The 26,884-nt window shown below is 39.1% G+C and overlaps 1 protein-coding gene across 27 annotated transcripts in view; it reads left to right on the top strand.

Annotated features, from left to right (window-relative positions):
• NRCAM (neuronal cell adhesion molecule) overlaps positions 1-26,884 on the top strand; it is an 82,279-nt gene that overhangs the window by 40,796 nt on the left and 14,599 nt on the right. For 10 of the 27 annotated variants that reach the window (XR_004427482.1, XR_004427483.1, XM_033163161.1 and 7 more), the window contains 11 exons: positions 2,270-2,371; positions 4,246-4,443; positions 4,549-4,619; positions 5,468-5,693; positions 5,893-6,008; positions 7,724-7,928; positions 8,248-8,370; positions 9,445-9,630; positions 17,876-18,001; positions 20,673-20,825; positions 24,688-24,819. Coding sequence is in view for 25 of the 27 variants with exons in the window: in XM_033163161.1 (XP_033019052.1) it covers positions 2,270-2,371; positions 4,246-4,443; positions 4,549-4,619; positions 5,468-5,693; positions 5,893-6,008; positions 7,724-7,928; positions 8,248-8,370; positions 9,445-9,630; positions 17,876-18,001; positions 20,673-20,825; positions 24,688-24,819 (1,638 nt within the window). In the remaining 2 variants the exon portion in view is untranslated. The remainder of the gene's footprint in view (positions 1-2,269; positions 2,372-4,245; positions 4,444-4,548; positions 4,620-5,467; positions 5,694-5,892; positions 6,009-7,723; positions 7,929-8,247; positions 8,371-9,444; positions 9,631-17,875; positions 18,002-20,672; positions 20,826-24,687; positions 24,820-26,884) is intronic. The other 17 variants (XM_033163159.1, XM_033163164.1, XM_033163157.1 and 14 more) reach the window with 4 other exon arrangements.

Here is a 26,884-nt window from a genome sequence, read left to right as displayed (position 1 = left end):
AAAAAAAACCCCTAAGTTTAATATATTCATGTTCTGCCCTTCCACCCATGTTCTGCCCTTCCATCCTCGGGAGGCTAATAACTCAAGGTCAAAACTGACAATGGTATGTGGCCTTTAGGGGGTTTAAAACCTTTGCCTCTGCTATTTTCCCAATTCAAGCCATCCCTGTGTCAGCCATCAGTTTTTGCACAAAGGAGAGAACTCTCTATTTAATTTGGGGGGTGGGTAGGGATTGCATATGGACCAGAGAAGTAGCAAAGGGTTAGTACCCCCCTAACATCCAAGCTGATTCAAATTGAGCCTTAAAGGTAAAGGGACCCCTGGCCATTAGGTCCAGTCATGGACGACTCTGCGGTTGCGGTGCTCATCTACTTTATTGGCCGAGGGAGCCAGCGTACAGCTTCCGGGTCATGTGGCCAGCATGACAAAGCCGCTTTTGGCGAACCAGAGCAGTGCACAGAAACACTGTTTACCTTCCCGCCGGAGCGGTACCTATTTATCTACTTGCACTTTGACGTGCTTTCGAACTGCTAGGTTGGCAGGAGCAGGGACCAAGCAACGGGAGCTCACCCCGTCACAGGGATTTGAACTGCTGACCTTCTGATCGGCAAGCCCTAGACTCTGTTGTTTAACCCACAGCGCCACCCACGCCCCGCCAAATTGAGCCTTACATGGTGGCAATTTGTGTAAAAACAGCAGCAGAAGCAACAACAACAACTCTGCACTTACCAGTACATCGGCTCCATATCAGTGCCTTTATCTTCTAGTTTAGTCCTCAAATAATTAAAAATATAAAAATATATAAAATAGTGGTGCATCAAAACAGAGTTACCAGTAATTCTTTAAACCATATAAATCTAGCACCAAAAGGTTAAAATGCAGCCAGACCCCTAAAATCATCTTAAAAGTTCAGGAAAATAAAATATCAGAAGGAGAACAAATCAGCATCAGCTAAACCTCTTTGGGGAGTGAGTTATTCACATACAGTTGTATCTTGGTTCTCAAACTTAATCTGTTCCAGAAGTCCGTTCCAAAACCATAACTGAAAAAGCCTCAAAAACAAAAATGCAAAAATAAATAGCAAAAACAAAAGTGCCAATCTTAATCCATTCTGGAAGTCCATTTGACTTCCGAAATGTTCAAAAACCAAGGCTCAGCTTCTGATTGGTGCAAGTGCCCTGGAAACAATAGACAACAACCGCATCGGACATTCGGCTTCCGAAAAATGTTCGAAAACTGGAACACTTACTTCCGGTTTCTGGCGTTTGAGTACCAAGGCGTTTGAGAACCAAGGTACCACTGTAGAGACCACTGAAGCCACATTTCAAATAATTTACATATCATAATTCATTATATATCAGCATGGCTTCCTCCAAGGATTGGTGACAATTGTGGCTTTGGATGAATTAGAAATGCTGTTCTAAGATCCCTACTCTCCTTCCCCATCCACCGCATACAAATTTTGAGGGCAAGTTGTGATGCCATCATAGTTAAGCCCATTCAAAATGTATATAACTGCAGATGAATAAAAGAAAGAAGCAGCAGTGATGATAAACTGTGGGCATGGTCAATAGCTGAGTTGTTGCTGCATACTAAGACAGGAAGGGGGAGGAAGAGGTTGGTGCAGTGCAAACATACTGGCAGGAACATTGGATTGCACCATGTCAACCACACCCCTCTCTGTCCCAGTATACAGTAGCAACTCAGTTGAAGGATGGTCAGGTAAGTGGCACAGCCCCACTCTGCCATCTGCTACTTTTAAATTGCTTTGAATTGGCTTTGCCAGGTGAATTATTATTATTATTATTATTATTATTATTATTATTATTATTATTAAAAAGGAACCTTCCTAGAAAAAGAACATCAGAGTGCTTCTGATCACTGTAATTCTGAAACAGTTTTTTTTTGTAAATATGTATGCTTTTTCTTTTTCTTTTTGTGTATGAGGAGACTTGCTTTCATATACAGTAGTTTTCTACTCATCATCATTAATCATAAACTGAAACTGCTGGCGAACCATACTTCTTCTCAACTTTCCAGTTACCATTATTTCTTAAAACACAAGGCAATCTGGCACTGGAGTTCTTGTAACAATTCTTGCTTTTCCTTCTTTTTGCATTGTTTCCCAGCAAAATCGGTTATTCATTTTCATTGCAGTTGCATGCTTGTGACCATTTGTACATGTTGAAAGCAGTTATGGTTAGATTTTTGTTTTCCTGGATAGCAACTAATTTGTGTTTATCTTCCTTTGCGCTTATTTGGCTTGCAGATCGTCCCGATCCACCTTTTGATTTGGAATTGACAGATCATCAAGAGAGAACTGTTCAGCTCACGTGGATACCGGGCAATGACAATAATAGCCCTATTACGAGTATGGTTTGCTATGTTTATCTGGCTAATTTCACTAAATTAAATAAAAAGGGGAACAATGTGTTACATTTAAAAGGGAGTGTGTTTTGTTCCCAGATTCTACATAATTATATTTTTCATTTGCAATTTTCTTATTAGCTGTACACTTTTGTACCATTACCGTGGTACCTCTGGTTACATACTTAATTCGTTCTGGAGGTCCGTTCTTAACCTGAAACTGTTCTTAACCTGAAGCACTACTTTAGCTAATGGGACCTCCCGCTGCCGCTGCACCACCAGAGCACGATTTCTGTTCTTAACCTGAAGCGTTATTTCTGGGTTAGCAGAGTATGTAACCTGAAGCGTATGTAACCCGAGGTACCACTGTATTGGACACTAAATCAAATAAAAAGGCACAATCCTTTAAGGCAGGGATGGGAACCTTTCTTTTCATTAAGAGCTGGAGATCATGAGGCAGGGCCTTTTCAGTGACTTCTCTGGGTGTATGTGCTCGCTCTCTTTCAACCATCTACTTTTTTTCTTCAGCCTCCCACCCCACTGTTTGCTTTGGCAGCACAGATATCAAGTTCTTCTCTTTCCTGAGAACAGAATGCCTTGAAATGTGGCCATCATCATCATCAAAATTTTATTCGACCGTCAGTCAGAAAACAAGGATTTATCCATACAAAAATTAAAACGACTAAGCATCTAAAGGAACATGACACTTAAGCCAGCAATAAAAGTGGATTATACATTTAGACCCATGTCAGTGCTGTCAATTTTAACCTTACGGCGCTTAAGGGCCAAAGAAAAAAAAGAAGAAAAAAAAGGAATTTGGCCACCAAGGATGCTGTTGGTCCAGTAAAGTTATTCAGCAAAAACAAAACCTGTTTTTCTCTGTCTACAGGACTAGGTTGGGATAGCAGTGGAGCTATAGATTTTTGTCTAAGGTCTACATAAAATGGGCAGATCAGAAGAATATGTTCAGTTGACTCAACATACTCCCAAGGCTGTGAAAAGCCTACGGTACTCCACATAGTGGATTTCCGCCAGATAAGGGGCTGGTAGTGGCGCCCGCCCTGTGGAACGCCCTCCCATCAGGGGTCAGAGAGATAAACAACTACCTGTCATTTAGAAAATACCCAAAGGCAGCCCTGTTTAGGGAAGTTTTTAATCTGTGACTTTGTATTGTATTTTAATATTTGTTCGAAGCCGCCCAGAGTGTCTGGGGAGAGCCAGCCAGATGAGTGGGATATAAATAATTTATTATTATTATTATTATTATTATTATTATTATTATTATTATTATATCTGAAATATCTGGTCGTCCCCCCAAAACATCCCATATTTCACAAGAGCAGTGTGGCTCATCTTAGAGGAACTGGAAGTCAAATGCTTCTTCTCTCGTCTTCTTCTCACTCATCTCATTTGTCTCTCTGTGGTCTGGCTTTTCTGTTCCTCTTCCCTTTAACCAGCACCAGCCCTGCTGCTGCCATAAACAAATGCTGCAAGCTGGGCTAGATAAGTCTATTTCTAGGACGATCTGCCAACTTTTAAGGCTATGGCATTCCTGTTTTCAAGCACATGGAAACCTCTTTTTATACCATTATCCTATTTTTTAAAAAATATGTTTATTTCTAAGAAAAAAATGTTGACATTGCATCTTAGCCATCTTTCAGTATACAGAGATAACATATCATTACATAGTGAAACCCATAATAATAATCATGTTGATATCTTGCCATTCCTACACAAAAAGAGGACAATTTCTTATAAAATTATATTGACATCGATATTGTCCTCAGCTCATTATATTCTGAAACATTTCCTTTTTGTTTGTTGCATGACAGGAAATTCTCTGGTTTCTGAAGCAATGCTCTTTCATTTTATATGCAGAGTTTGTCATTGAATATGAAGATGCCATGCGTGAACCAGGGATATGGAACTACCTGACAGAAATCTCTGGGATCCTGACAACTGTACAGTTGAAGCTGTCACCATATGTTAACTATTCATTCCGTGTAATAGCTGTCAATGACATTGGAAACAGCCAACCAAGTGAAGCTTCTGAACAATATTTTACAAAAGCTGCAAGTAAATAAGCGCTATCACTTACAATTATCAGCTTAGACCATAGATAGTACTGAATTATTTGGGATGGGTAAAGAGTTTACTTAAATATAAATATTTAACTTCTAGAGCCGGATGACAATCCTACTGGGGTTCAAGGGATTGGATCAGAACCCGATAATTTGGTGATCATGTGGGAGGTAAGGATATATACATTTTTAAAGAGTTTGAACACTTTCAGAATTTGAACCCGAAGAAGGCGTCCTCTTTGGGCTCCAGGGAGGTTCTCGTCACAAGCTGGAGGGCAGTGGGACTTTGTTGAGGCTGCTCAGCCTCCCCACCTAACACCTGACATTTGGGGTAGCATAACAGCAGTTGCTTACCCACATGCCAGCTGAGCAGCCTCAACAAAGCCCCACTGCCCCTCTGGCTCATGAGGAGAACCTCCCCAGTGCCTGAAGAGGGTGTCCTCTTTGAGCTCTAGGGAGGATCTTCCCATGTGCTGAAGGTTTGTTTAGGCTGCTCATCTGCTCCACAGGACACCTTCCCCATGCATCAGCTGAGCAGCTCACCATAGCCCCACTACACCTCTGGCTTGCAAGGAGACCCTCCCCAGAGCCCAAAGAGGATGCTTTCTTCAGGCTCTTGGGAGGGTCTCTTCATGAGCCACAAGGACTGTCCAGGGTGCTCCCCAGTTCTGGTTTACTGGTGCTACACATGTGTGCAGTTGCACGCAAGTAGATCACACACACAGTGGGGAGTTGCCTGTATAAGAATTAAATTTCACTAAATTAAATAAAAAGGGGAACAATGAAGCTGCCCACGAACTACAAGATTTCTGAAAGGGTTTGGTTGGAAATATCTAACTATGCAAGCAATAAGATTAATACATTTCACAGGAAGCACCTGATTAAATTGGCATACTATATTGTGGAATTCTTCAAAACAAGGTCATTGGTTTTATATAATTCTTGTCTTATTTTCTGTATTCTCTTTAAATGCAGTAGCTAACTATAAATATCTTCTTCTTTTTTGCTTTCCATTTTAGCCCTTAAAGCATTTTCAGTCCAACGGTCCAGGGCTCCAGTACAAAGTCAGTTGGCGGCAGAAGGATGGCGATGATGATTGGACATCTGTTACAGTTGCAAATGTATCCAAATATATTGTGTCTGGTACACCGACCTTTGCTCCTTACGAAATAAAAGTGCAGGCATTAAATGACCTGGGACCTGCTCCAGAACCAACAACAACAATTGGACATTCTGGGGAAGATTGTAAGTTGATTCCCCCCTCCCAATAATCCTTGCTGCAAGGGCTATACATTTATTGCAATGCACTGAAGCTTTGCTGGTAATTAGATTATGGTGCAATATATAGATTCACAACCAAATTTCTAGACTTCTGAAGTCTCTAAAGTGTCATGCGTTTGTGTAAGTTGCTCTAACCTGAGATTCATTGGATTTTCTCCAACAGTACCAATGGTTGCTCCAGGCAATTTGCAGGTACAAGTTGTAAACAGCACCTTAGCAAAAGTGCAATGGGATCCAGTTCTGTTAAAGTATGTCCGAGGTCATCTTCAGGGATACAAAGTAAGTTAACCATTGTAGCCTCTTAAATAATATTTACTCTTTGTTTATATTTTTGGGGTGGGAACTTCTAGCCATGAGTTCTGAACTCTAAATATTAAAGCTTATCTCTTTTTATAGTAGTCTGTTTCATTTTCATCAGACAGTATTTGATTGAAATAGCTGTTCTGTCAGCTCCCATGTGATGAAAGTAACTGCTTGAGCCATTGTGTTTCGCTTTCTAGAAGGAAGGCCATTAGTTCATTTCTGTCAAAAACGATTTTTAGCCTGACTGCTGATATCCTTTACCCTTAAGTGCTTCCAGAAAAGTGTGACGTGAATGGTTCTGAAAATTAATATAGCATGACTCAACCTGGCATTATTCTTTCTAGTACAACTAGCATTGCGTGTTCAGACCTAGAGACCTCCTGCCTAAATAAAAACACATTTGACTCAAATTTTAGTTTGGTTTTTGGCAGAATTTAGGCCACAACTTTATTGATTACAGAAAGTGAGTGGTTGCATAGGCTCTGGTTCGACTAGCTCCCTGCACCCTTGCAGGTAGCGCTGACCCAGAGCTCTATTGTAGGTCAGCGAAGGGTGAACACCTGAGGTAGGTAGAAAGCCCAGGTACAGGCTATGTCCACTCCCCCAGATGCTCCCCTGGACTCAGGCACGGGCACAACCTCCTCTCGGGGGTTGACCAAACCAAGTTGAGTCCCTGGATTCCTTTAACGGAATACCCTTCACATAGGAATGGCGAGACCGTTCTCCCATCCCTATCACCTGAACCAGTGCCTATCCGCAACCTTACAAGTTGTGACAATTTGCTACACAGCCAATCCAAAACCCAAATGGCAACAGCCAATCAGCCAAGTGGGGAAAATTCCCAATGACAGACAACACACAACGGCATAGCAAGGTCCATCGCAAAATGCCCTAAATATAGGGAGAGGTGGGCGGGTGTTCCAATGCACGAGCAAAAAGAGGAAGCTCTGTGTTATGTGCATAGGTATTTATAGGTCCCTCAATCCATTGAGACAACACCCCATTGGCCAGATTAAACCCAGCAACGAGGGACCTACCAGTTGGGTGTTGTGGCCGTCCAATATACCAACCCACAACACGAGGGTCAGTCTCCAGGTCTCACCACAACACGTGCCTTCTTTTAGGGAGAACACGCTTTAGGAAAAAAATCAGCAGGCTTGAATAGTTACTTTTTCTACTGCTAATAATTATGAATTCTTCCTTCTCATACCAGCATATTAGATAAAACTTAAAACAATTCACTTTATAAATAATGTTCTGCATAAACCTGGCCGGTACTGTGTTATCAAATACCGGTACTATCACCCTGCTGTGCCACTAAATCACTTCAGATTTGTTTCTGATAAACCTTTTAAAGTAATAAAAATAAAGGTTAATGCAACATATATGCCATGTAATTGCCATGGGCTAAATAAATTAAATCACACCCCGTAACCACAGATGTACAAGAACAGTCTTAAAAGCACTTGATTAAAAGGATCTGTTGTTGGGGCTTATGGGCTTTACGTCCAAATAAACATGCATAGGATTCCATATATCCAAATAAGCATGTTTAGGATTTTGTATGCCTCATTAAAAGAGCTTCAGAACCCTAAATTGCATGTCAGAAACCTTTATCATAGTATGGTGCAAACCAGAGAAGCTGTAAATAAATATTTTTTTATATTTATATATATATATTTAATTTTTAGATTTACTATATGAAAGTGGAAAGTTTATCTGGAAGAATTAACCAGCATGTCGAAAAAAAGGCACTGTCCTTTCCTGGAAATAAGACACATGGAATGTTGCCAGGATTGGAGCCATATAGCACTTACAAATTGAATGTCAGAGTGGTTAATGGAAAAGGAGAAGGACCAGCAACCCCTGATGAAACATTTAAAACTCCCGAAGGAGGTATGCAGTTAGAAAACAATAAAGCTCCTCTATTTGCATTTAATGTTTCAAATGCATTTTACATTCCTGAAAATCATAATCCTAGCAGTGATCACTAGGATTTCTTGAGTAAAACATGAATCAGATTAGAATGCGGGTCTTACATTGTTCCACTGCCTAATCAGTATTACATTGTGTAAAAGGTGGAAGTAAATGTAGGGCTCATTTACACTGGCTTTGAATTTTATTTAATTTTAGTTAATAATGGTGGTGTTGGTGGTGGTGATGGCAAGTTTGTTACTTATTATCTTTAACACGTGCCATTTTATCACCTTAAAAGTTCCGAGTGCACCCTCCTTTTTGAAGATTACCAATCCAAATCTGGATTCCCTCACTTTGGAATGGGGACCACCTTCTCATCCAAATGGTGTTGTGGTAGGATATATACTAAAGTTTCAACCAAGTGAGTAAACAGTTGTTTTTCATTTCTCAAAACACATGCTTACTGAATAGTTAATAGCAGCTTCTTAAGTTGATAAGTATACTATATCTTTGTAGAGAACAGTTTATTTTTAAAAATGCTTCAAATGGGAATGGGCAATGCTAAATCAAATCTGTCAACTTTTTAAACATCCGTTGTATTCTACTTCTGCATTCTTGGTGTCCCGTTTGTATACAAAGCAGGTTGCATAATAGCACTTTTCTCTCTCCCATGCAATCTGGCATCATGTGGTTTTGGAATGCCACCTGATGGTTGAAGGCAAAATCACTGCTCAAAATTGTTGTCTCCTTCCATCAGCCTTCAGTTTTTATTTTGTCTTCACCAGTCATGGCTGATTTTTTCCCCCTCCCCAGAGCACTCCATTATGCTTATTTCAGGTTTAGGTTTTCCATGTTTGTATGGTCTATCTGTCTGAGTTAACCTTGCCCAGCCCTCCACAACTGTTGGTGTGCTTCTTCATTTAAAAAATAATAATAATAAAATCCTTTCCATCTCCATTCCCTTTTAGCTTGCCCCATCAAACAATTCCTGCTTTTCCAGCATCCGTCAGACTCCCTCCAATATATATATATATTTAAGCCTCGTGTTTTCCTCCCTGTTTGCCTTGGCTACAACCTCAGAGGCATGAAGATGATAACACACAAACCCATGACTTCCCACGGTACCAGAGATCAATGCTGCACAATTCATTTTTTACCTATGGCTACTGAAAAACATACTGCTTCATGTGCCAAAACATGTGTGCCATGTGGCTACATAGAATCATAGAATTGTAGAGTTGAAAGGGACCATGAGAACCATCTAGTCCAGCCCCCTGCAATGCAGGAATATGCAGCTATCCCATACAAGGAACAAGCCTGTGATCTTGGTGTTATCAGCACCGTGATCTAGCCACCTGAGCCATCCATGGTCACGCGATTAAGGGAGTTTACTAATTCAATATATGTAGTAAAATCTGGTGCCATGCTTTTTGAGGCAACAGTTATGTGCTTCCAAACAACTACTAACTATATTATTTGTGCTGTCTTTCAACAGTTAATAACACACATGAATTAGGCCGCTTGGAAGAGATCAGTATACCAGCCAATGAGACCAGCCTGATATTAAGCAACTTAAATTACAGCACTCGATACAAGTTTTACTTCTACGCACAGACATCAGTTGGAGCTGGAAGTCAAATAACAGAGGAGGCAGTAACAATTATGGATGAAGGTAAGATGGGTATGTATAAAGAACGTCCACTTACATTTGAATAATTGTTCTATTTCTCTCTCTCTAAAAATACGTGAATTTAGCTGTCTGTAGTTGGAGAGTTGTCTATATTGTTTTGGTTTTCAAAGAAAATTTGGTGCTCTTGGAACTGCTGTAATGTTTATCCCTAGAAAAGCTGTGCATAATTGTTTTACAAGGGACTTGCATATGCATATAGTCACTTATATATATTGTGTCATGCTAAACTATACTTTTTAAATTGTCACATAGCTTTCCACGCACCATAGTTGGGCTATGGTCACACGAAATTCACTCTAAAACAGCTATATGATCATCTTGTAGCTGTCTGTATTTAATGAAATGGTTTCCTTTCTTCTAACTGCCCAATGAAAACAAGACTTTAGGTCATATCTGGATTGCACTGATTTTAGATATTTAATGTTTACTTTTAGCATTTATACTTCCTGCAGTCCTGAGTGATTCAGTCAGAGCTGCCTCCCCACCAGTATGGATGGGGCCTTACATTAAACCACTGTGGAGTGTGCAGTTCCATGTGGGTGGTTTTTCTTTGTGAGCACAGATATACCCTGTGGGGAGAAATCTCTACCTGAAATATATATTTTTACGCATACTCTACAATACTTGACCAAGTGCACAGAAAGTTGTCATTTGGGCCTGCCATTTGCTTTCAAAGCTTAATCATTGGGGCGTATTTGATCAGATACTTCCACACACCACAGGATCATTACCATGAAGACAATAGTCAGAAAGCATCTGTGTACTGCAGCTGTCTATGCATTACCATCATGTATATAATACTTTCCTCTGAATCACTGCCCTAAATCTAATAGTATCCAAAACGGGGATTAAAGCCAAAACCAAACATAGCATAACACGTAAGGTGCTAAGCAGTGCCAAGTTACAAGCGAAAGAAACTAGAAAGTGACCTGTTGTTTTTGAAGATGCCAGACTAAAAGCATAATGAAACTGGCAAACAGAGGAAAGTAATGCTGGTCACTTAGAAAAGAAAAGAAAAAGCTGTCAGGCAAGTCCTTTATTTGGACCAAGCAACCTACAATTGTCCTAAGTTTGTCAGAACAAGGAAGTGTCTTTATTCTGGAAAACTGCTATAGTGTGTGTAGACATGCACGCACACCTCTGATTTAACTTAACTGCACATTAATAAGTTATAAGACAAAAGTATAAGTGGTTAAGAAAGGTGTTTCTTTTTTAAAAAAAATTGATAGTAAGTGAAACTAATGCATGATTATAAGCCTTTGTTTTAAAAATCACTCTTTAGTGTGAGTGTTTAACTTCTTATTCTCTTCTTCTAATACTTTAACTGCATGCCTTTCTGCTTTAATATATATGTGTATAGATGTATACTATATATATAGATATATACGCTCCTTTTATTGTACCTAATTATGTAGTGTCCTTTTATTTTCTTCCATTTATGGTGGTATTCTTCTGCTTGACCTGAGTGCACGTAAAGATAAGCATGAATTGTATGGATTTTTGCAGATTCTAAATTCAGTTTCTTTAAAAAGAAACCAGCCTATAAAAGTGAAAGGAACAATGCAATTCATTAAACGAGAGTGTTGAGCTGATAGAGGGAATGTTTATTGGACATCCATCAATTTCTTTAACATAGTACCTGTCTTATTGCTTCAAATAGCATACGTATATGTACTGTCTTTCAATACAATCCATTAGGCAGGCTCTGAGGAGGAGGCAAGTTTGTGCTACAGGGAGGAGCTCATTTTTCTATCGCTAAGGCTGCTTTGTGGCAGTAATGATAGCTTGCAGGTTTCTCCTCCTTTGGAACCTCTGACGATGGCACTGCTAGCAGTGGTGGAGGAAGTGAAGGCTTCCCTCCTCAATTAATTTTAGCATTGGTGAGATCTAGTGTCATGTGTTTACTGGTCACACTGAGCTTTCAGATGCCTGTGTCCTGTAGAAGGAAAGTGGGCTTGTATATTGCAAATAAAGTGTAAGCAAAGATGGTGTTAAATAAAGTTCACTTTTCAAATACACAGACACACAGACATGTACAGTCAGTTCTTTGAATGCCATCTTTTGCTTACTCGTTTCCAGTATACCTTTCTCCTTATATGTGTGGCCTTAATAAACACAAAGAGAGGATAGTTTCATGACCGTTTTGGTTCCTATTACCTACTGCTCTATTGGAGAGTTTTATGTTTTCTGTGCATAGGCTGACCTGTTAAATGCGCTGTTTGGTTCACAGGTCATAGAACTTATTAGCTGTAAGTTAAGATGGCTGTTGTTATTAGCAAAAGAAAGTGAAATATAAACAATAATTGGAGAAATGGTAATCAATATTATTATCTAAAGAGTAGTATAGCACTGTGGTGTTGGATTAAAACATAATGGATTAAAACATCATACTGTTTGATTATTTCCTGTAGAATTTCAAATCAAAATTTCAGAGAATCTGGACACATCAGCCTATTTCTGGCTCGTGTCGATTTCCCCATGTATATACTGTATTCATAAATTCATTCCACTGCATTATTCTCTATTTTTAAAAATCCTATATAAAAAAATTCTGATTTAAGTTTATACTTAAACACACAATGAAACACAATATACATATAAGCTACATGTTAGCCTAAAATTTGCATTGTTTTATGAACCTGGATACTTTGTTGAAGTGAGAATTGTATCACAAAATTCAAAAAAGCGTGAAAACTGAAGGGTGATTATATTACCGCTCTTGGATTGGTCTAGGAGGTCCTAATTAGGTCAGTTTGCTTAAAGATGTGGTGTACATGGGATTCCCACCCATCCTTACTTGCTTTGTTGAAACACTTCAACGAAATACGATTACAAATATCAAAACAGTTTCATGAAGAAATTATTTGGTATATTGTACTGACATGTTATGTAGCCGTTTGACAGCATACAACCACAACATACTTGTTCTGGTACATCCATAAATCAATGTTGTTTTTACTTAAATAGATGGTTGTCATTGTTGGTATTTTGCCTATTTATATGAATTAACTGGATATTTAACTTTGTTAATAAAAATAAATAAAGCTATGTAGATATGTAGTTTATTAACTGAAGCAGAGGATAACAACAACAACAACAACAACAACAACAACAACAACAATGGTAATAATAGTAATAAATTATTATTAGTAGCATTAGTCCCTCGCCCATCTGGCTGAGTTTTCCCAGCCACTCTGGGCAGCTCCCAACAGAATATTAAAAACACGATAAAACATCAAACATTAAAAACTTCCCTAAACAGGGCTGCCTAAAACTCAGATAGTTGTTCATTTCCTTGACATCTGATGGGAGGGCATTCCACAGGGAGGGGACCACTACCTAGAAGGCCACCTGCCTAGTTCCCTGAAAACTCACTCAGAGCTGGACCTCAGTGTCCGGGCTGAACGACGGGGCTGGGGATGCTCCTGCAGGTATACTGGGCCAAGGCCTTTTAGGCTGGGTGTTAGCATTTCATCATCCAAAAATTTTAGAACTCCCCATTTCTCCCTGTTCTTACCAACATATAGGGGTATTTCCCCTGTTCATAATACAATCATTAGATTATATTTTGGGGTGGGGGGGACCATATTGGCAAAGATGACAACTCTTTGTTTTCCTGACAATAGTAGTAGTAGTAATATAATTCCATATGCCGTCCATCTGACTGGGTTGCCACAGCCACTCTAAGTGGCTTCCAACAAAATATAAAAACACAATAAAACATTTAACTTTTAAAAATTCCATATACAGGGCTGCCTTCAGCTGCCTTCTAAAAGTCATAAAATTGATTATCTGCTCAACACCTGATTGAAGGGCGTTACACAAGGCGGGTGCCGCTACCGAGAAGGCCCTCTGCCTAGTTCCCTGTAACTTTACTTCTTGCAATGAGGAAACCGGGAGAAGGTCGTTGGAGCTCGATTTTACTGGCTTTGTTAGATTGCTCCAAGAGAAGCGTTTCCAAAATCTCAATTCTCCATAAATTTCTCTCTATGCCTAGAGCATGAACAGATTCATGTTTGATTTCGCTCTGAATGCATCTCTGCAGAGTGGAGCACAGTTCACGAATGTGCTAACTGACTGGTAACAATGTAAAAAATAAAATAAAAAATCCTTCCAGTAGCACCTTAGAGACCAACTAAGTTTGTTCTTGGTATGAGCTTTCGTGTGCATGCACACTTCTTCGGATACGAAAGCTCATACCAAGAACAAACTTAGTTGGTCTCTAAGGTGCTACTGGAAGGAATTTTTTATTTTGTTTTGACTATGGCAGACCAACACGGCTACCTACCTGTAACTGGTATGTAAAGTGTAATTTTGGAGGAAGTGTAATCATGTAAAGTGTTATTTTGGAGGAAGCAAAGATTAGTCTTCAGGCATTGTCAAGAAATCAGTCAGAATTAAGTCCTCTTTTTGGAAGGAATAATATCAAATTGTATTTTGCTGCAACTTCCTTTAATTTTGCATATCTGTTGCATTACTAAAAGGCATCTGTTTTGCAAGTTCATCAAGGAAGGTTCCTACTTTTGAGTACCTAGAACTTACACAGGCTCAAAGTTCTTAAGTAGAGCGATTCTATATTTTGTTTTACAGATGCAAACAGGGAGCTTCCTTCTTTTCTGGATCAAGCAGCATTAAATATGTGCTGCCATAGAAAGCAGGAAGTTGATTTCCGTTCCAGAAGCTGGGTGATGGACCATTGTGGGGGTGGATTAGCACAATCTTAAAATTAAACAAAAACAAAAAACTGATGTTTCCTCTGACAGGTTTTTCAGCATTGTTTCAGTATGGTATTTCATTCCTCAAATGGTTTTGAATGCTGAATAATGTTTGAGAACATGTTGTGAATTAACCACATAGAACCCACGGAGGTGCTGAAGAGGCATCACTTTACCTTACCTTTTAACAGCTAAGGTTTTCATTTTACGAAATCCACCTCTTTTGCTAAATTTATGCTGTTCTTTTATGTCAGAAACTGTTTCATAATTTTTACTGCTTATCTGTGTTTATTGTTTATTACATTGCTGTAACCCGCCCAAGGTGAAGGGTGGGTAAAAAAAATCATACAAATAATTAATAAAGTAACGAACGCAACCTACCATGCACTTCAGCTATAAAATCCTTCTTTACTTGGTCATCTCTGGGATTGCACAGGTTGTACCATTGCAGTTCTTGATGGGTGCCTCCTTGTGATAAAAACCTATGTTCATTGGAGTGGTGAATGAATTATTATTAGCCTTTCAAGATAGCTATTATTATTGATTTGCAGACTGCATTTTAATAATGATTTTTATGTGCTTGTTTTCCTTTTGCAACTTGTTCTCCTATTGTATCGAGTAAAATGTCTTTAAAAGAACCTGCATGGGTGTCCATTTATGTATGTGTTGTGTTGACTTTAACAGGTAAGATGGTGCTGTGATGTTTGAAACATTTTTACTCTGTAAAAATATTTCCACTGCTTGTTTTTTTTTTTCTTTCCTGCTCTCTTTGATGAAGAAAATTCAGAGAACACTTTTGAAACCCCTTTTTGAAACTTTCCCTGTTATGCATACTGTACCAGAGACGGATTTAGGGTGGCGAGACTGGTTCCCCTGCACAGGGCGCCAAGCCGAGGGGGCACCTTCCTGCTTCCTTCCCAAAGCCTAAGTAAGTGCTTGCTCCGGGAAGGAAGCAAGAGGGCTTTGACAGGGTTCCTCCAAAAGCCTATTTGGTGCTTGCCCAACTCTGCAAAGGAGGGCTCCAGGAGGACCCTGCCAGAGACTTGTACCTCCTACCCAAAGCCTGGTGCTTCATTTAGCCGCTTTGGGAAGCTGGTGCAAGGGCCGGGAAGGCATCAAACTTGGGCCTTGCAAAAGGCACTGTATTACCAAGGTCCACCCCAGATTGTACCTGCCAACATATAAGGGGATTAATATTTATTTTAAGGATTTTAATGCCATCGAAATAGCTGAACTGCAACATTCCACAGAAAGAAACTGCAGGAAAGATATTCAAGAATAACCAAAACAATATGAAAATAGAAAGTTATATTTCTGCGTGTCTTTATGGTTTTCCATCAATCTGTAGAATTACTGTCACTTTTCAGGCGTTTGCTAGCCTTTTAGATATGGCTTTAACTGAAACGTAGAATTCATAAACGTGCCTACTTATCTGGAAATGTCACACTGAATTCAGTGGGGCATATTCTTAAATGAGTTGCATAGAATTAAACTGTTATATAGGTAGTTGTACTTCATAATAGACTAGCATAGCATGCTTACTACCACGTCATATGCAATGTCTGCTAATCCTGTAGCCACTAATTCTCCAATGGTGCCAGAATGGAACAGAACTTGGGGAATCACCTCCACTGAGTTACCAGGCAGGATCCTTAATAATAATAATAATAATAATAATAATAATAATAATAATAATTTAATAAATTATGTACAACACCATGAGGAATGGCTTCTCTTCAGCTTCCAGGCCTGCCTTGCATTGTTGGTAGGCAAGACAGTTGTTCAGAGCATCACAGACCTTTGTAACAATTTTGAAAATAGATTCCCCCCTCCCCTCCCTAATTCTTCTGGTTGGAAATTTGGATTATATGTCGAAGGACAAAAAAGCAAATTTGGGAAGGGGAAAAATTGATACGTGAACCTGTTGTCCACTTCTATTCATGGAGGTTGTTCGTGTAGTTTGGGGAAATATCAAGACTGCTTACTTTCCAGTTTCCCAACCTCAGGGCCACCAAATCACTCCAAGTTTTTATAACTTTGGTAAAATACATTATGTCCAAATAGGTGCAAGACATTTGCTGTCTTTCTAAATGTGCCAGCCTATCAGGTGGCTTTGAGAGGTATTGAGTACTCCTTGTCCCACCACTCAGCGATAGCCACTCAGCAGAATGGGGACAAAAATAACCCTCATGGCTCTGATTTTCCACCTTTTACTGTTTGGGCTTCACTGCAACCCTCCCTGGTGTATTAGGATGACCTACACATGGGGGTTTCTGCCAAACTATGGAAGCTGAGAGAACTAGAGTATTTCATTCCACTTTTCATTGGCAGGTCATATTTCATGGAAGAGCAACAGCTCAGTGATAGAGCATGTGAACCTCACCAGTTCAATCTCCAGCATTTCAAGTTAGGGTTGAGAAGGACCTCTACCTGAAATCCTGGAGAACTGCTGCCAGTCAGTACTGAGCTAGATGAACCCAGTGGTCCGAGTCAGTATAAGACAGTTTCCTATGTTCCTATCCTTTCATGGTCATTTATGTACTGTTTTGATCATAGAACAGAGATTCGATCATAGAATTGTAGAGTTGGGAGGGAGTTGGAAGTCCAACCCTTTGCAGTAATCTTCAGTGGAGACAGATGTGTCCATCCTCACAATGGACCGTTGATTAGAAGACGATATTTAAAGTCTATAAGGATAAGATGCCAGCTCACTATAAATGCAATACTGCTATTTCCACAGCCTACAGAAGCTCCCCATCCGTGCGCAAAGCTGCACCCTCAAGATTCATGCACACCTTTGCTAGACATTACTTTAACAGTGTGTTAGCCTAATGCCACATTTCATAGAAGAAGGTGGCTTTGGGATAAAATAATTGAATCTCCCTGCTGTTGGGATACAAGAAAACTTGGTACACCTGAATTGAAGGCTACCCCACCGCAACTCCACTGCAGAGAGGGAAATGTGGACATTGTCTATTCCCATTCTCAGTGATTCAAAGGTGGGGTAGTTTGCAAATAGGTAGATACAGAGAAAAGCTACATTTATATTCTTGGAAGCTCATTCAGTATCTGTAGTGGGTTTAGATAGTTTGACTCTAGTAGGAAATTCTTTTTCTTTGTTAATCATAGCAGTACATTAGCTCCAGTGTTTTCATGCTGCTTGTATTAGATCTACTAATACTATTAGTAGACCTCCTGTCAGCTTAAAGTTCATGGTAGAAGCTTATCCAAACTCTTGTCACAGCCCAGGGGCTGAGGGGAAGCTCCTCCCCTTGGTTCCATTTTAAAGAGGACCATGCCTGGTAACCAAGAGGAGGGGCTTTCACCGAACGGAAGTGTGGTCCACCTGAGAATTACTGCTAATGGGAATTCATGGTAAGTCCACATTTTTCATTTTTCTGAAAATGGAAGCAAATCAATATTATATTTCTTAAGATTCAGGCTAGGGAAGAAGTTAAAGCTGGATTGTACGAGATGCATGCAGCCTTTCATATTTTGCTCTGTTTTTCTTGTGTATTTAGTGCCGCCAGTGTATCCAGGGATCAAAAATGTTACGGCAGCTGCTGCTGAGACCTATGCCAATATCAGTTGGGAGTATGAGGGTCCAGTTCATGAGAACGTTTATGTTGAATATGGTGTGGCAGGCAGTAAGAAGACATTTCATTGAATTCTTCCAAATGCTGTAATATATTTTAAAATATTTTAGTAATAAGAAAGTGGCCCATTATCGACTTAATTTTTCAAAAACTAGTTTTGCTTTTAAAAAAACTGTGGCAGACTTTTTAATATGAAGTGCATAGAAGTGTGTACATGCACACATTTGAATTAATGTTATTTTATTGTATTGTTTTAGGTATTAGAGCCAACAACACTTAATAAAATGCCCCTAAGATGCATGGAGCTGCACATAGAGTTTTCTATCATAGCTCCTAAATTCCTGTTGATCAGCTGTTTAGTAGGTGGTGACCAGATCAAACCCTTTCCTGCACCCCCAAACAGCAATTCAGCAGAATTTTTAACATTGTTTTGAAAAGCACACACAGCCCCAGAGGGAACGGCTCATGCAGAAACTGTGTGTATTGGTAGTTCCCCACCAAGCAGGATATATATGTGAGGAAGTGCTGCTTCTGCATCTACAGTTACTCCTACTTCCCCACCTCACTCTGGTGAGAGTTGATGAGCTTCCCATCATGGAGTACATTCAGTCTTATTAAGCACATGCATATTGGTTGTGCTTGGAATTCTATTATTAAAACCTCATTAATGCAATGCAGCTTCAGAGATACTTAACTTGAAAGGTTACGAAGCAAAATGTCTTTAACAATATGCTTTAAACTGCAGCATATTGTAACTGGGTTTTTTGTGCCATTAAATTCATATGTGGGACACGGGTGGCACTGTGTTCTAAACCACAGAGCCTAGGGCTTGCCGATCAGAAGGCTGGCGGTTCGAATCCCCATGATGGGGTGAGCTCCCATTGTTTGGTCCCTGCTCCTGCCAACCTAGCAGTTCGAAAGCATGCCAAAGTGCAAGTAGATAAACAGGTACCGCTCTGGCGGGAAGGTAAACGGCGTTTCCGTGCGCTGCTGTGGTTCGCCAGAAGTGGCTCAGTCATGCTGGCCACATGACCCGGAAGCTGTACGCCGGCTCCCTCGGCTAATAAAGCGAGATGAGCTCCGCAACCCCAGAGTCGTCCGCGACTGGACCTAATGGTCCTAAATTTACCTAAATTCATATGTAGCCAATTAGTCTTCATCAAAACTAGAAAACCTGATTTTCTAAACATCTTAAGGGCAGCAATTTGATGCAACTATAATCCTAAAGTTAAATGCTTGATATTTTGCTGGCAAAAGGTGTCTGTTTGTTTGCTTTCCTTTAGTTGTATTATGTCCACAAGGTTAAAATAGAATAGAATTGCAGAGTCAGAAAGGACCACGAGAGTCAACTAGTCCAACCAATACTGGAATCTTTTGCTCAAAGTGGGGCTTGAACCCACAGCCCTGAGAGTCTCACGCTCTACCTACTGAACTATCCCTCAAAGGTCACTTTTTGGTGGTCAGGGCATACTTGCCCCATTACATGAGAGGGAAAATAATTCCATCATCAGTCCCCAATAAAGTCCAGTTTCAGAGAAGCCTTATGTAATTATACAATGTGTATCTTTCACATTTTTAATAAATCCTGAACGGAAAGATGTGAGAAGCATATCTGAATGAAAGGATTTTAACTCTTAATTCTGAGAAAGATGAACTAGGCAGAAGTGGGCAGTTCAATGAGCCACACAAATTCTGGTTATGAATGAATTCCTCCCCTTTTCTTTGCTTGATTGCTGATAAATTAAGGAAAATGTAAAGAAAAATCTAAGTAGAGAATGTGCCTCTCTTAGAAAGTTAGGGTTTTAACACCATTTCCCAAGAAAACAAAACTATAACCAAAGCTTTGTGGCCATTTTAATGGTTAAAGCAACATTTCCTTTCCTCTAGCAGACTGATCAAAATGAATCTTTCACAATAGACGAAAAATGAAATTGTGACTGTTTCCAGGCCGGTAGCTGCTGCAATAGAAAGAAAGAAAGAAAAAACTCCTCTTAAAGCTAATAAATATCTAACAGCGAAACTTTCGTGAACTGGAGTCCAGTTCATCAAATGCATGAAGTACTATTCTAATTTGACAAGTATACACCCACATAGGATTGGGAGCAGGGTTATAAGCAGTATACATTTCATTATGAAATGAAATGCAAAAAGTACAAACTGTGACAATTACAGTATATCTTAAATGCACATAAAATAATTTGTGACTATACTATTCGTAATTATTAATGTTGCTCTGTGAATAGAGCTTGTAATTATTTTAGATCCATTTAAAGTCGGATATAATTATTGTAGTCGTCTTCTTCTTTTTTGCAACTCGTTACCTTCCAATCTCACTGCTTACTGTTTGCACATGCAGACACACACAGTGTACTCCAGAAGTTGTTCGGCTACAAGCCCCATCAGCCCCAGCCAGCATGACCAAAATTCAAGGAGGATTGTGATTTTACAACCTCTGGAGTGGGACTACATTGACTAAGGCTGTATTAGTCCATTAAAGCATGTACCATAATTAAAACAACAACAACATTAAGCTTTAAGGTGTCATAATACTCTTTGTCATTTAGCCTACAGTTCACCTAGATATTGTATGTTAATAAATAACAGCAAACTATTTTTGAGACGGAAATCTAAACTTTTGCCAAATGGCAGTAAGAAGTGTAAGCATGAATTCAAGACAGCGAATTTAAACACTCCAATTGTTGTGTTCCTAAAAATTTTGTAGGCAAAGAAGATTTGAAAAAAGAAAATGTTAATGGTTCCCGGAACTTCTTTATGTTAAAAGGATTAACACCAGGAACATCATATAAAGTCCGGGTTGGTGCTGAGGGTCTTTCTGGTTTTAGGAGTTCAGATGCTGTGTTTGAGACAGGTCCAGGTGAGGCACACCATACCAATTCTGCTCTGCATTCAGAATTGTGATGTGTTAAGTGCTGGGAATCTGAAGTAGTGTTATGTTTGTATATTTATATGTAAAATTATTCTTTTCTGCTCTACCCAAGGAAGAGCTAAAATGTGTGTCTCGTACTCACACCAGCATGTCTTTGGTATGCTCCATGAATTTTTTGGTTGTCTTTATCACTTTGCCATTTGTTGTAAGGAAATAAACATTTTTGCACGGCCCCTTTTAATGCTTTGTTTCTGGATTGTATACATTTGTGTTAGAGAATAACTAAGTCTAAGGATATCGGACTCAGATTATCTAACTGGTTCCTTCTAGCTTAAGGATCAATAGAAAATACACCAAATGCGTTTAAACCAGAATAAGTATAGTATTTTGCATGTCTTGTACTGAATCAAATGTAAGAAGGGAGATAAAGAGCTTCTTTCCATTTATCTTTATAAAACAACAATAATTTAAAGAGGAAAATAATAGGTTTTGTTACTGATAATGATGTCATGTTGAGTGGCATTATCATATGTTCTTTATGGAAGTGTTTAGGGGGTGTGCTGTCGGTACAGGCGTTTCATAAATAAATGTTAACTTTACGATGTGAAACAATTAGGAAGATGCCAAAGAACCTGATAAAAAGGGTCAGTTTAAAAGGTTAAAATAATGTACTCTGATTATATATGGGAGGAATGCAAAGTGCTCTTCTACATGCAATCCCGTGTGTTCAGAAAGGGTGCTCTGATACGGGAAAATGCCAGTACAGACGAATCCCCACTTCTGCTTGATCAACTCGTGTGTGACTGCCAGGAGTGCCAACTCTAGGGGGACCTGGGGGCCCGAGCACCCACAAAAAATATTGTGGGTGCTCAGCACACTACACAACTTACAGTGCCTTGCAAAGCACTGAAAGTCACATCTGAGTCCTTGTGAGACCTAGGAGATGCTGTCTGAGGCCTTGTGAGACCTTGAAACCTGACTTCCCATGCCCCAGAGCTTCAGTTCCACTTGTGGATATTTTTGGTACAGTACTTTTGATCTGGATTAGAGAGAGAGTGGCAGAAAGGGCATTTAAAATGTGTTTATAGGGTGCTCCCCACTTATGCAATTTTCAGTTATGCACATGGGGTGCTGGAATGTAACCAGCACCCCATGTGCATAAGTACAGGGAGTCACCTGTACTCATAACATATGGTCAGCAATGCCTATTCTGCAAGTACAAGCTGACAATAAGCTTAAATTCTAGACACACGTTTTATTCTTCTCCACTGCCGTAGGCAATCAGTACTGTCAGTACTGTCTGGTTAAGGGGCTATAATGTTCTTTTACATTATATATTTCCAATGTATGGCTGTTATAAAAATTGTATGACATTATGGGAAACTCTTAAGCTATGATGTCAGTGTATTTAGTATAGTCATAGTAAAATCAAATGATCTGGTCTTAATTCAATTCCCTACAATACCTTTTATCAGTTTCCTTCTATGTTTATAGCAAAACTGATAAAATTTAAACAGCGGCATTCGCAGCTTTTTAATGTAGAAGTTAAGTGAAACTCTGGGGATAGGATGAGACTTTTCTTGTGACTATTGCTGCAGAAGCCAACTGATTATGACTTATGAAAGCATTAGGGGAGGGATTTCACACATGCAAAGCTAAAACTAGATGGCAGATTTCCACAAAAATAGCTTATCTACCAGATAAACACAAAATAGCAAACCATTGAATCATATAATTGGACATGACCTTGGTGGTCAGGTAGGTGGCTTTACCAGAATTCATGGTCCTAAAGAACACTAAATGTCAGAACCTTCCTGAAGAGGTGTAGAGTGCTCTGATGCAGTGTAGACAGCACATACCATGGGACATGCAACCTATAGAGGGCCCTGAATGCTAGTGAACATGCAAGGGGAAGTCCTTGTTTAGAAGAACATCTCCTATAGTCCCTTGGATCTCTTCATGCTGTTAACAGCAGAGAGAAGGTGTGGAGCTGCCTTGCCAGTTCCTTTCATCACCAAGGGAAGGGAAAACGGGAAATGTATTTTGGAGAGTACCGGGGACAGTTAAAGATGGGCAAGGAAGTAGCATGGACTGGCTTGGTACAATTCTGCATTTTCCTGAGTTTTATTTACAGGAAATGCAGAGAAAGCCAAACTGAAGAGAAGCATGGCAAGATAACATTGCCATAATGTAGCAGTGAATTTTCATTCCTCAAACGAAGTGGAATAATTCAGCATCTAAATTCTTGCTTAGTGACAATAAATATGAGGAGGTAAAATGGGGCAAGGCGGGGGGGATGGTCTGAAACCCCAGATTAGACTCAAATCTACATAACACGTTGTGGTCTCTGAAAGAGTTCTTGTTCATCATGATAAGACCTTGTTTCGTATTAAGTAAGCACAGTGCTGCCCGTTCCTATGTACTTGCAGCTTCTGTATTCACCAGGGAAAATTAGCAGTGTGCTTAAAGAAAACAATTTGTGCAACACAACTACAAAAGTTTATTAAAAACAAACAAACAAACAAAACCTGGGAGGAATCCAGTTGATACCCTTGTGCTCACAGAAGTGTTTTTGATCCAGTGGATGTATCTGCTAATGGAAGAAAAGTGATAGTGGTTATTTTATCCCTGTAGCCTCCTGTACCTCTAAAAATGGGCTCCAGAGCAGGGTGAGAGGAGCAGAGGAAAGGAGGAAACAGCTACATTTTCCTCTCTATCTCATCCATTAACAGAGGCATTGCTGGATCAAAAGTACAAGGGTACCAGTTGGATTCCATCAACTGGGTTTTAGAAATATGTACTCCTTAGCAGGATAAACAGTATCCTGGTATGCAAGGAATATCAGAAGCTGCAGAAGTAAGTTACTGTCTTTTCTTGTTACATATTTAGTACATTATGCATGGAATGTTTCGTTAAGTTGGCATGAAATTTCAGAATACATTTGAATGTTAAATGTGCATGTCTTCCTTTAATGTTTGACCCTAAACTTAATTCCTCATAACTGCATGTTTGGAAAATTTCAGATTTCTCTAATCTATTAAGAAAATTGACTTTTAAAAATAATAAAATGTTAATATATTCATTTGAAATTCAAAGTTTTATGTATTTTAATCATTAGTTATGTTGGTGCTTAAGGTTATTTTTCAGATACTTTATAAAAGAATCCTAGACCTTACCGTAATCACCTCTTATTTTTATAAAGAACACATTTTCAAAACCACAGTGTAGTAAACCTGTAGAGTACAACTGTGAAACTTGTAAATATCTACGCAGAAATCTTGTTGCACTTCCTTTTACAGAAAGGTGAATCTACTGTGCATAAGTAATGCTTTCAAGTGGATCACGCTGCTTAATTCCACAGATCAATTAATTTCATATACTGATGAGCAAGTGTAGGAACCTGCTTGACTGAACTAATTTGACTGTCATCATTGACTTTAAGATCTGCTTTAGGAATGTGCTATAATCTTGCTGGTAAAATTATGCATCCTTTCTGCACAAAGCTATGGACTCAATGACTTTCCTCCAAATTTTGCATTATAAAAATATCAGCCATAGTCACCTCCATATATAGGTATCTGTTAGCAAAATAAATAGAGTGTGCTAAAGAAGCAAATATTACAGATCCATGACACGTGAAGCATGCTGAATAAATCAAATGTATAATGTTGAGCATCATTAATTAACCTTGCTGCAAATCCATTCTGAGGTCAAATGTTCTTAGATACCATATTCAGTGTCATTCTTCTGGTGCAAAATTAATACATTGAATGTTTTTACAGAATGGTTGTGAGTGAAATTAATGTAATGGATATTTGGGAATAATAATTAATTTTTTTCCATTTTCTAGCAAAGGCAAGCCGGCAGGTTGACATTGCTACTCAAGGGTGGTTCATTGGTCTTATGTGCGCAGTTGCTCTTCTCATCCTGATTTTGCTAATAGTTTGTTTCATACGGAGAAATAAAGGTGGAAAATATCCAGGTACGATATGTTGCACTGTGAGTTCAAATATTTAATTCTATTTACATTTAATATATTCTCTACTCTTAATGGCCCAAATCCAGATTACTACATCAAGGAACACCAAATGTTTGTGTTATGTATTGGGTTTAACACGTTATGATTCTAACCAATCGCAGAGCGTAGGTGGACGGAAGTTCTAATGGCAAGCTCTGTCAACTGTCAACTGTCAACTGCCAACTGGCACTTCTTGTTGTTGGGGCTTTCAGAGTGTGTTCTTGTTTTAATATGGGAGTGAGCTGTTGAATAAACGAAGTTACATTGGGCTTCTGACTTTTCCTGAATATTTAATAGTTTGGGTTTAAATAAATAAATAAATCTTTTCACAGTAGTTCCTTGGGTCATATCACAAACTGCCTTAAAAGGCACTTTGGGTTTTATCCATGCTGAACAAACAGACTTCTACTGATACAATGGGATTTCTGTTTCCACTCCTCCCCCTGATTTCCTCAAAATCTGGAGGGTCTCCCAACCTTCTGGGGCTGATTTTGAGGGTATGTGGAGGCCTAGAGCCAGCATGAGAGGAAAAAGTTTTGTTCCGTGCATGGAAGTCTTTTGCGTCAGCAGAGCTGCAGTATTGGATAAAACAGTTCACCATATGACGTGGGAAGAAACTGGGATAGAGAACTACTTGTGCTGCTCTTTGGATCTATAATTTGATTCAGATTTCTTTCTGGAATTCTTGTGAAGTCTAAGAATTTGAAGCAATTTGACTTGGCAGCAATTACAGATTCAAAAGTATGACATAAGTGTGATTATATAGAACTATTGTAATCTTGAGTTCAACCCTGAAAATAGTCCTTCCAATTTCAAATAATGAGTTTTCATTTTCTCATGCTACTGTACTGATAGAAATTTATCTTCTATCAGTGACATCTTTGGGGTTGTATCTCCCATTGGATATTTAACATAAAATTGAATTGACATTCCTGGTAGTTTACTCTGTAAAGATCCAATTGTATGCTGCTGAATTCCAGCATCGAAATTACAAAGCAGAAGGGCATATTCTATAAAGTCTGTTATTACAGGGCATACCCTTGAGCAAAGAGGTTTGCCAACATACCTTCCCCAAAGCATTTCAGATGGAAGAACATTAAATCTTGGTTAGGAACCTAGTATATAACTTTCACCCATAGTTAAGTCTATAGTTTCCTGGGTCATTAGCTCGTTCTCTTCCAACTGGAAGGGATCATACCAGAACTATTTATTGTAATAAGAAGGGCAACCACTAATTGTATTCACCAGTGTTGGTTTACTTTTATAAAGTCTTTTGGGGTATAGTCAATCCCTGGAGTCTTCCCACTCTTAAACTGGTTAATTATAGATTAAGCATCTTTTTACAGAAACCAGGTTCCATAATGATAATAGCACACCACAAGGAGGGTCAAAGTTGGATGCAAGGCCATAAAGAGATGCAGCAATTTGGAACTTGGGGTTGAGAACATAAAGCTCTCAAAGCCACCTGCCTGAAGGTTGTAGAGTCATTAGTAAAAAAAAGAAGTGTTTAAAAGCAGCAACCATGAATCAAGTTCATTCTGCTCATATACCTCCATAATTGTAGAAGAGGGTTACTCAGACAGTAGTATAGTTTTATCCCATGAGCCCACCACACAAACAAGATACTAGGCAAAACCTTGTGGAGTCTTTTGCTGCAATATATGGGCCACAGCACCGCTGGGCAAAGGCATCCCACACTTATTGGGCATGTAATGAGGCTTATTATAGGGTTATCCACCAAAGGAGCTTCTGTATTTTTTTGTTCTGGAGACTTGGTATCATTGGTGATCTGATATGACCTTTTAGTGTCCACTAAAGATGCAAACCTATTAACTATTGGAATTATAAATGGCAGGCATGGTCTGTGTTGCACAAGCAACATCATCTCTTTTACTTTATTTAGATTTGGGTTTATTAATCATACAGATATCTGAGGGTGGGTGAGACCTTTACCTTCCTTTCATAATGGTGATAATAATAAAACTGGTCTAAAGACAATTCAACTTGATTTAAAACAAATTACATGGAA

Source organism: Lacerta agilis, chromosome 10 (assembly GCF_009819535.1).
Source record: "Lacerta agilis isolate rLacAgi1 chromosome 10, rLacAgi1.pri, whole genome shotgun sequence".
In the NCBI taxonomy this organism is placed as follows: Eukaryota; Metazoa; Chordata; class Lepidosauria; order Squamata; family Lacertidae; genus Lacerta; species Lacerta agilis.
This window is presented reverse-complemented; position numbering and strand designations above follow the sequence as displayed.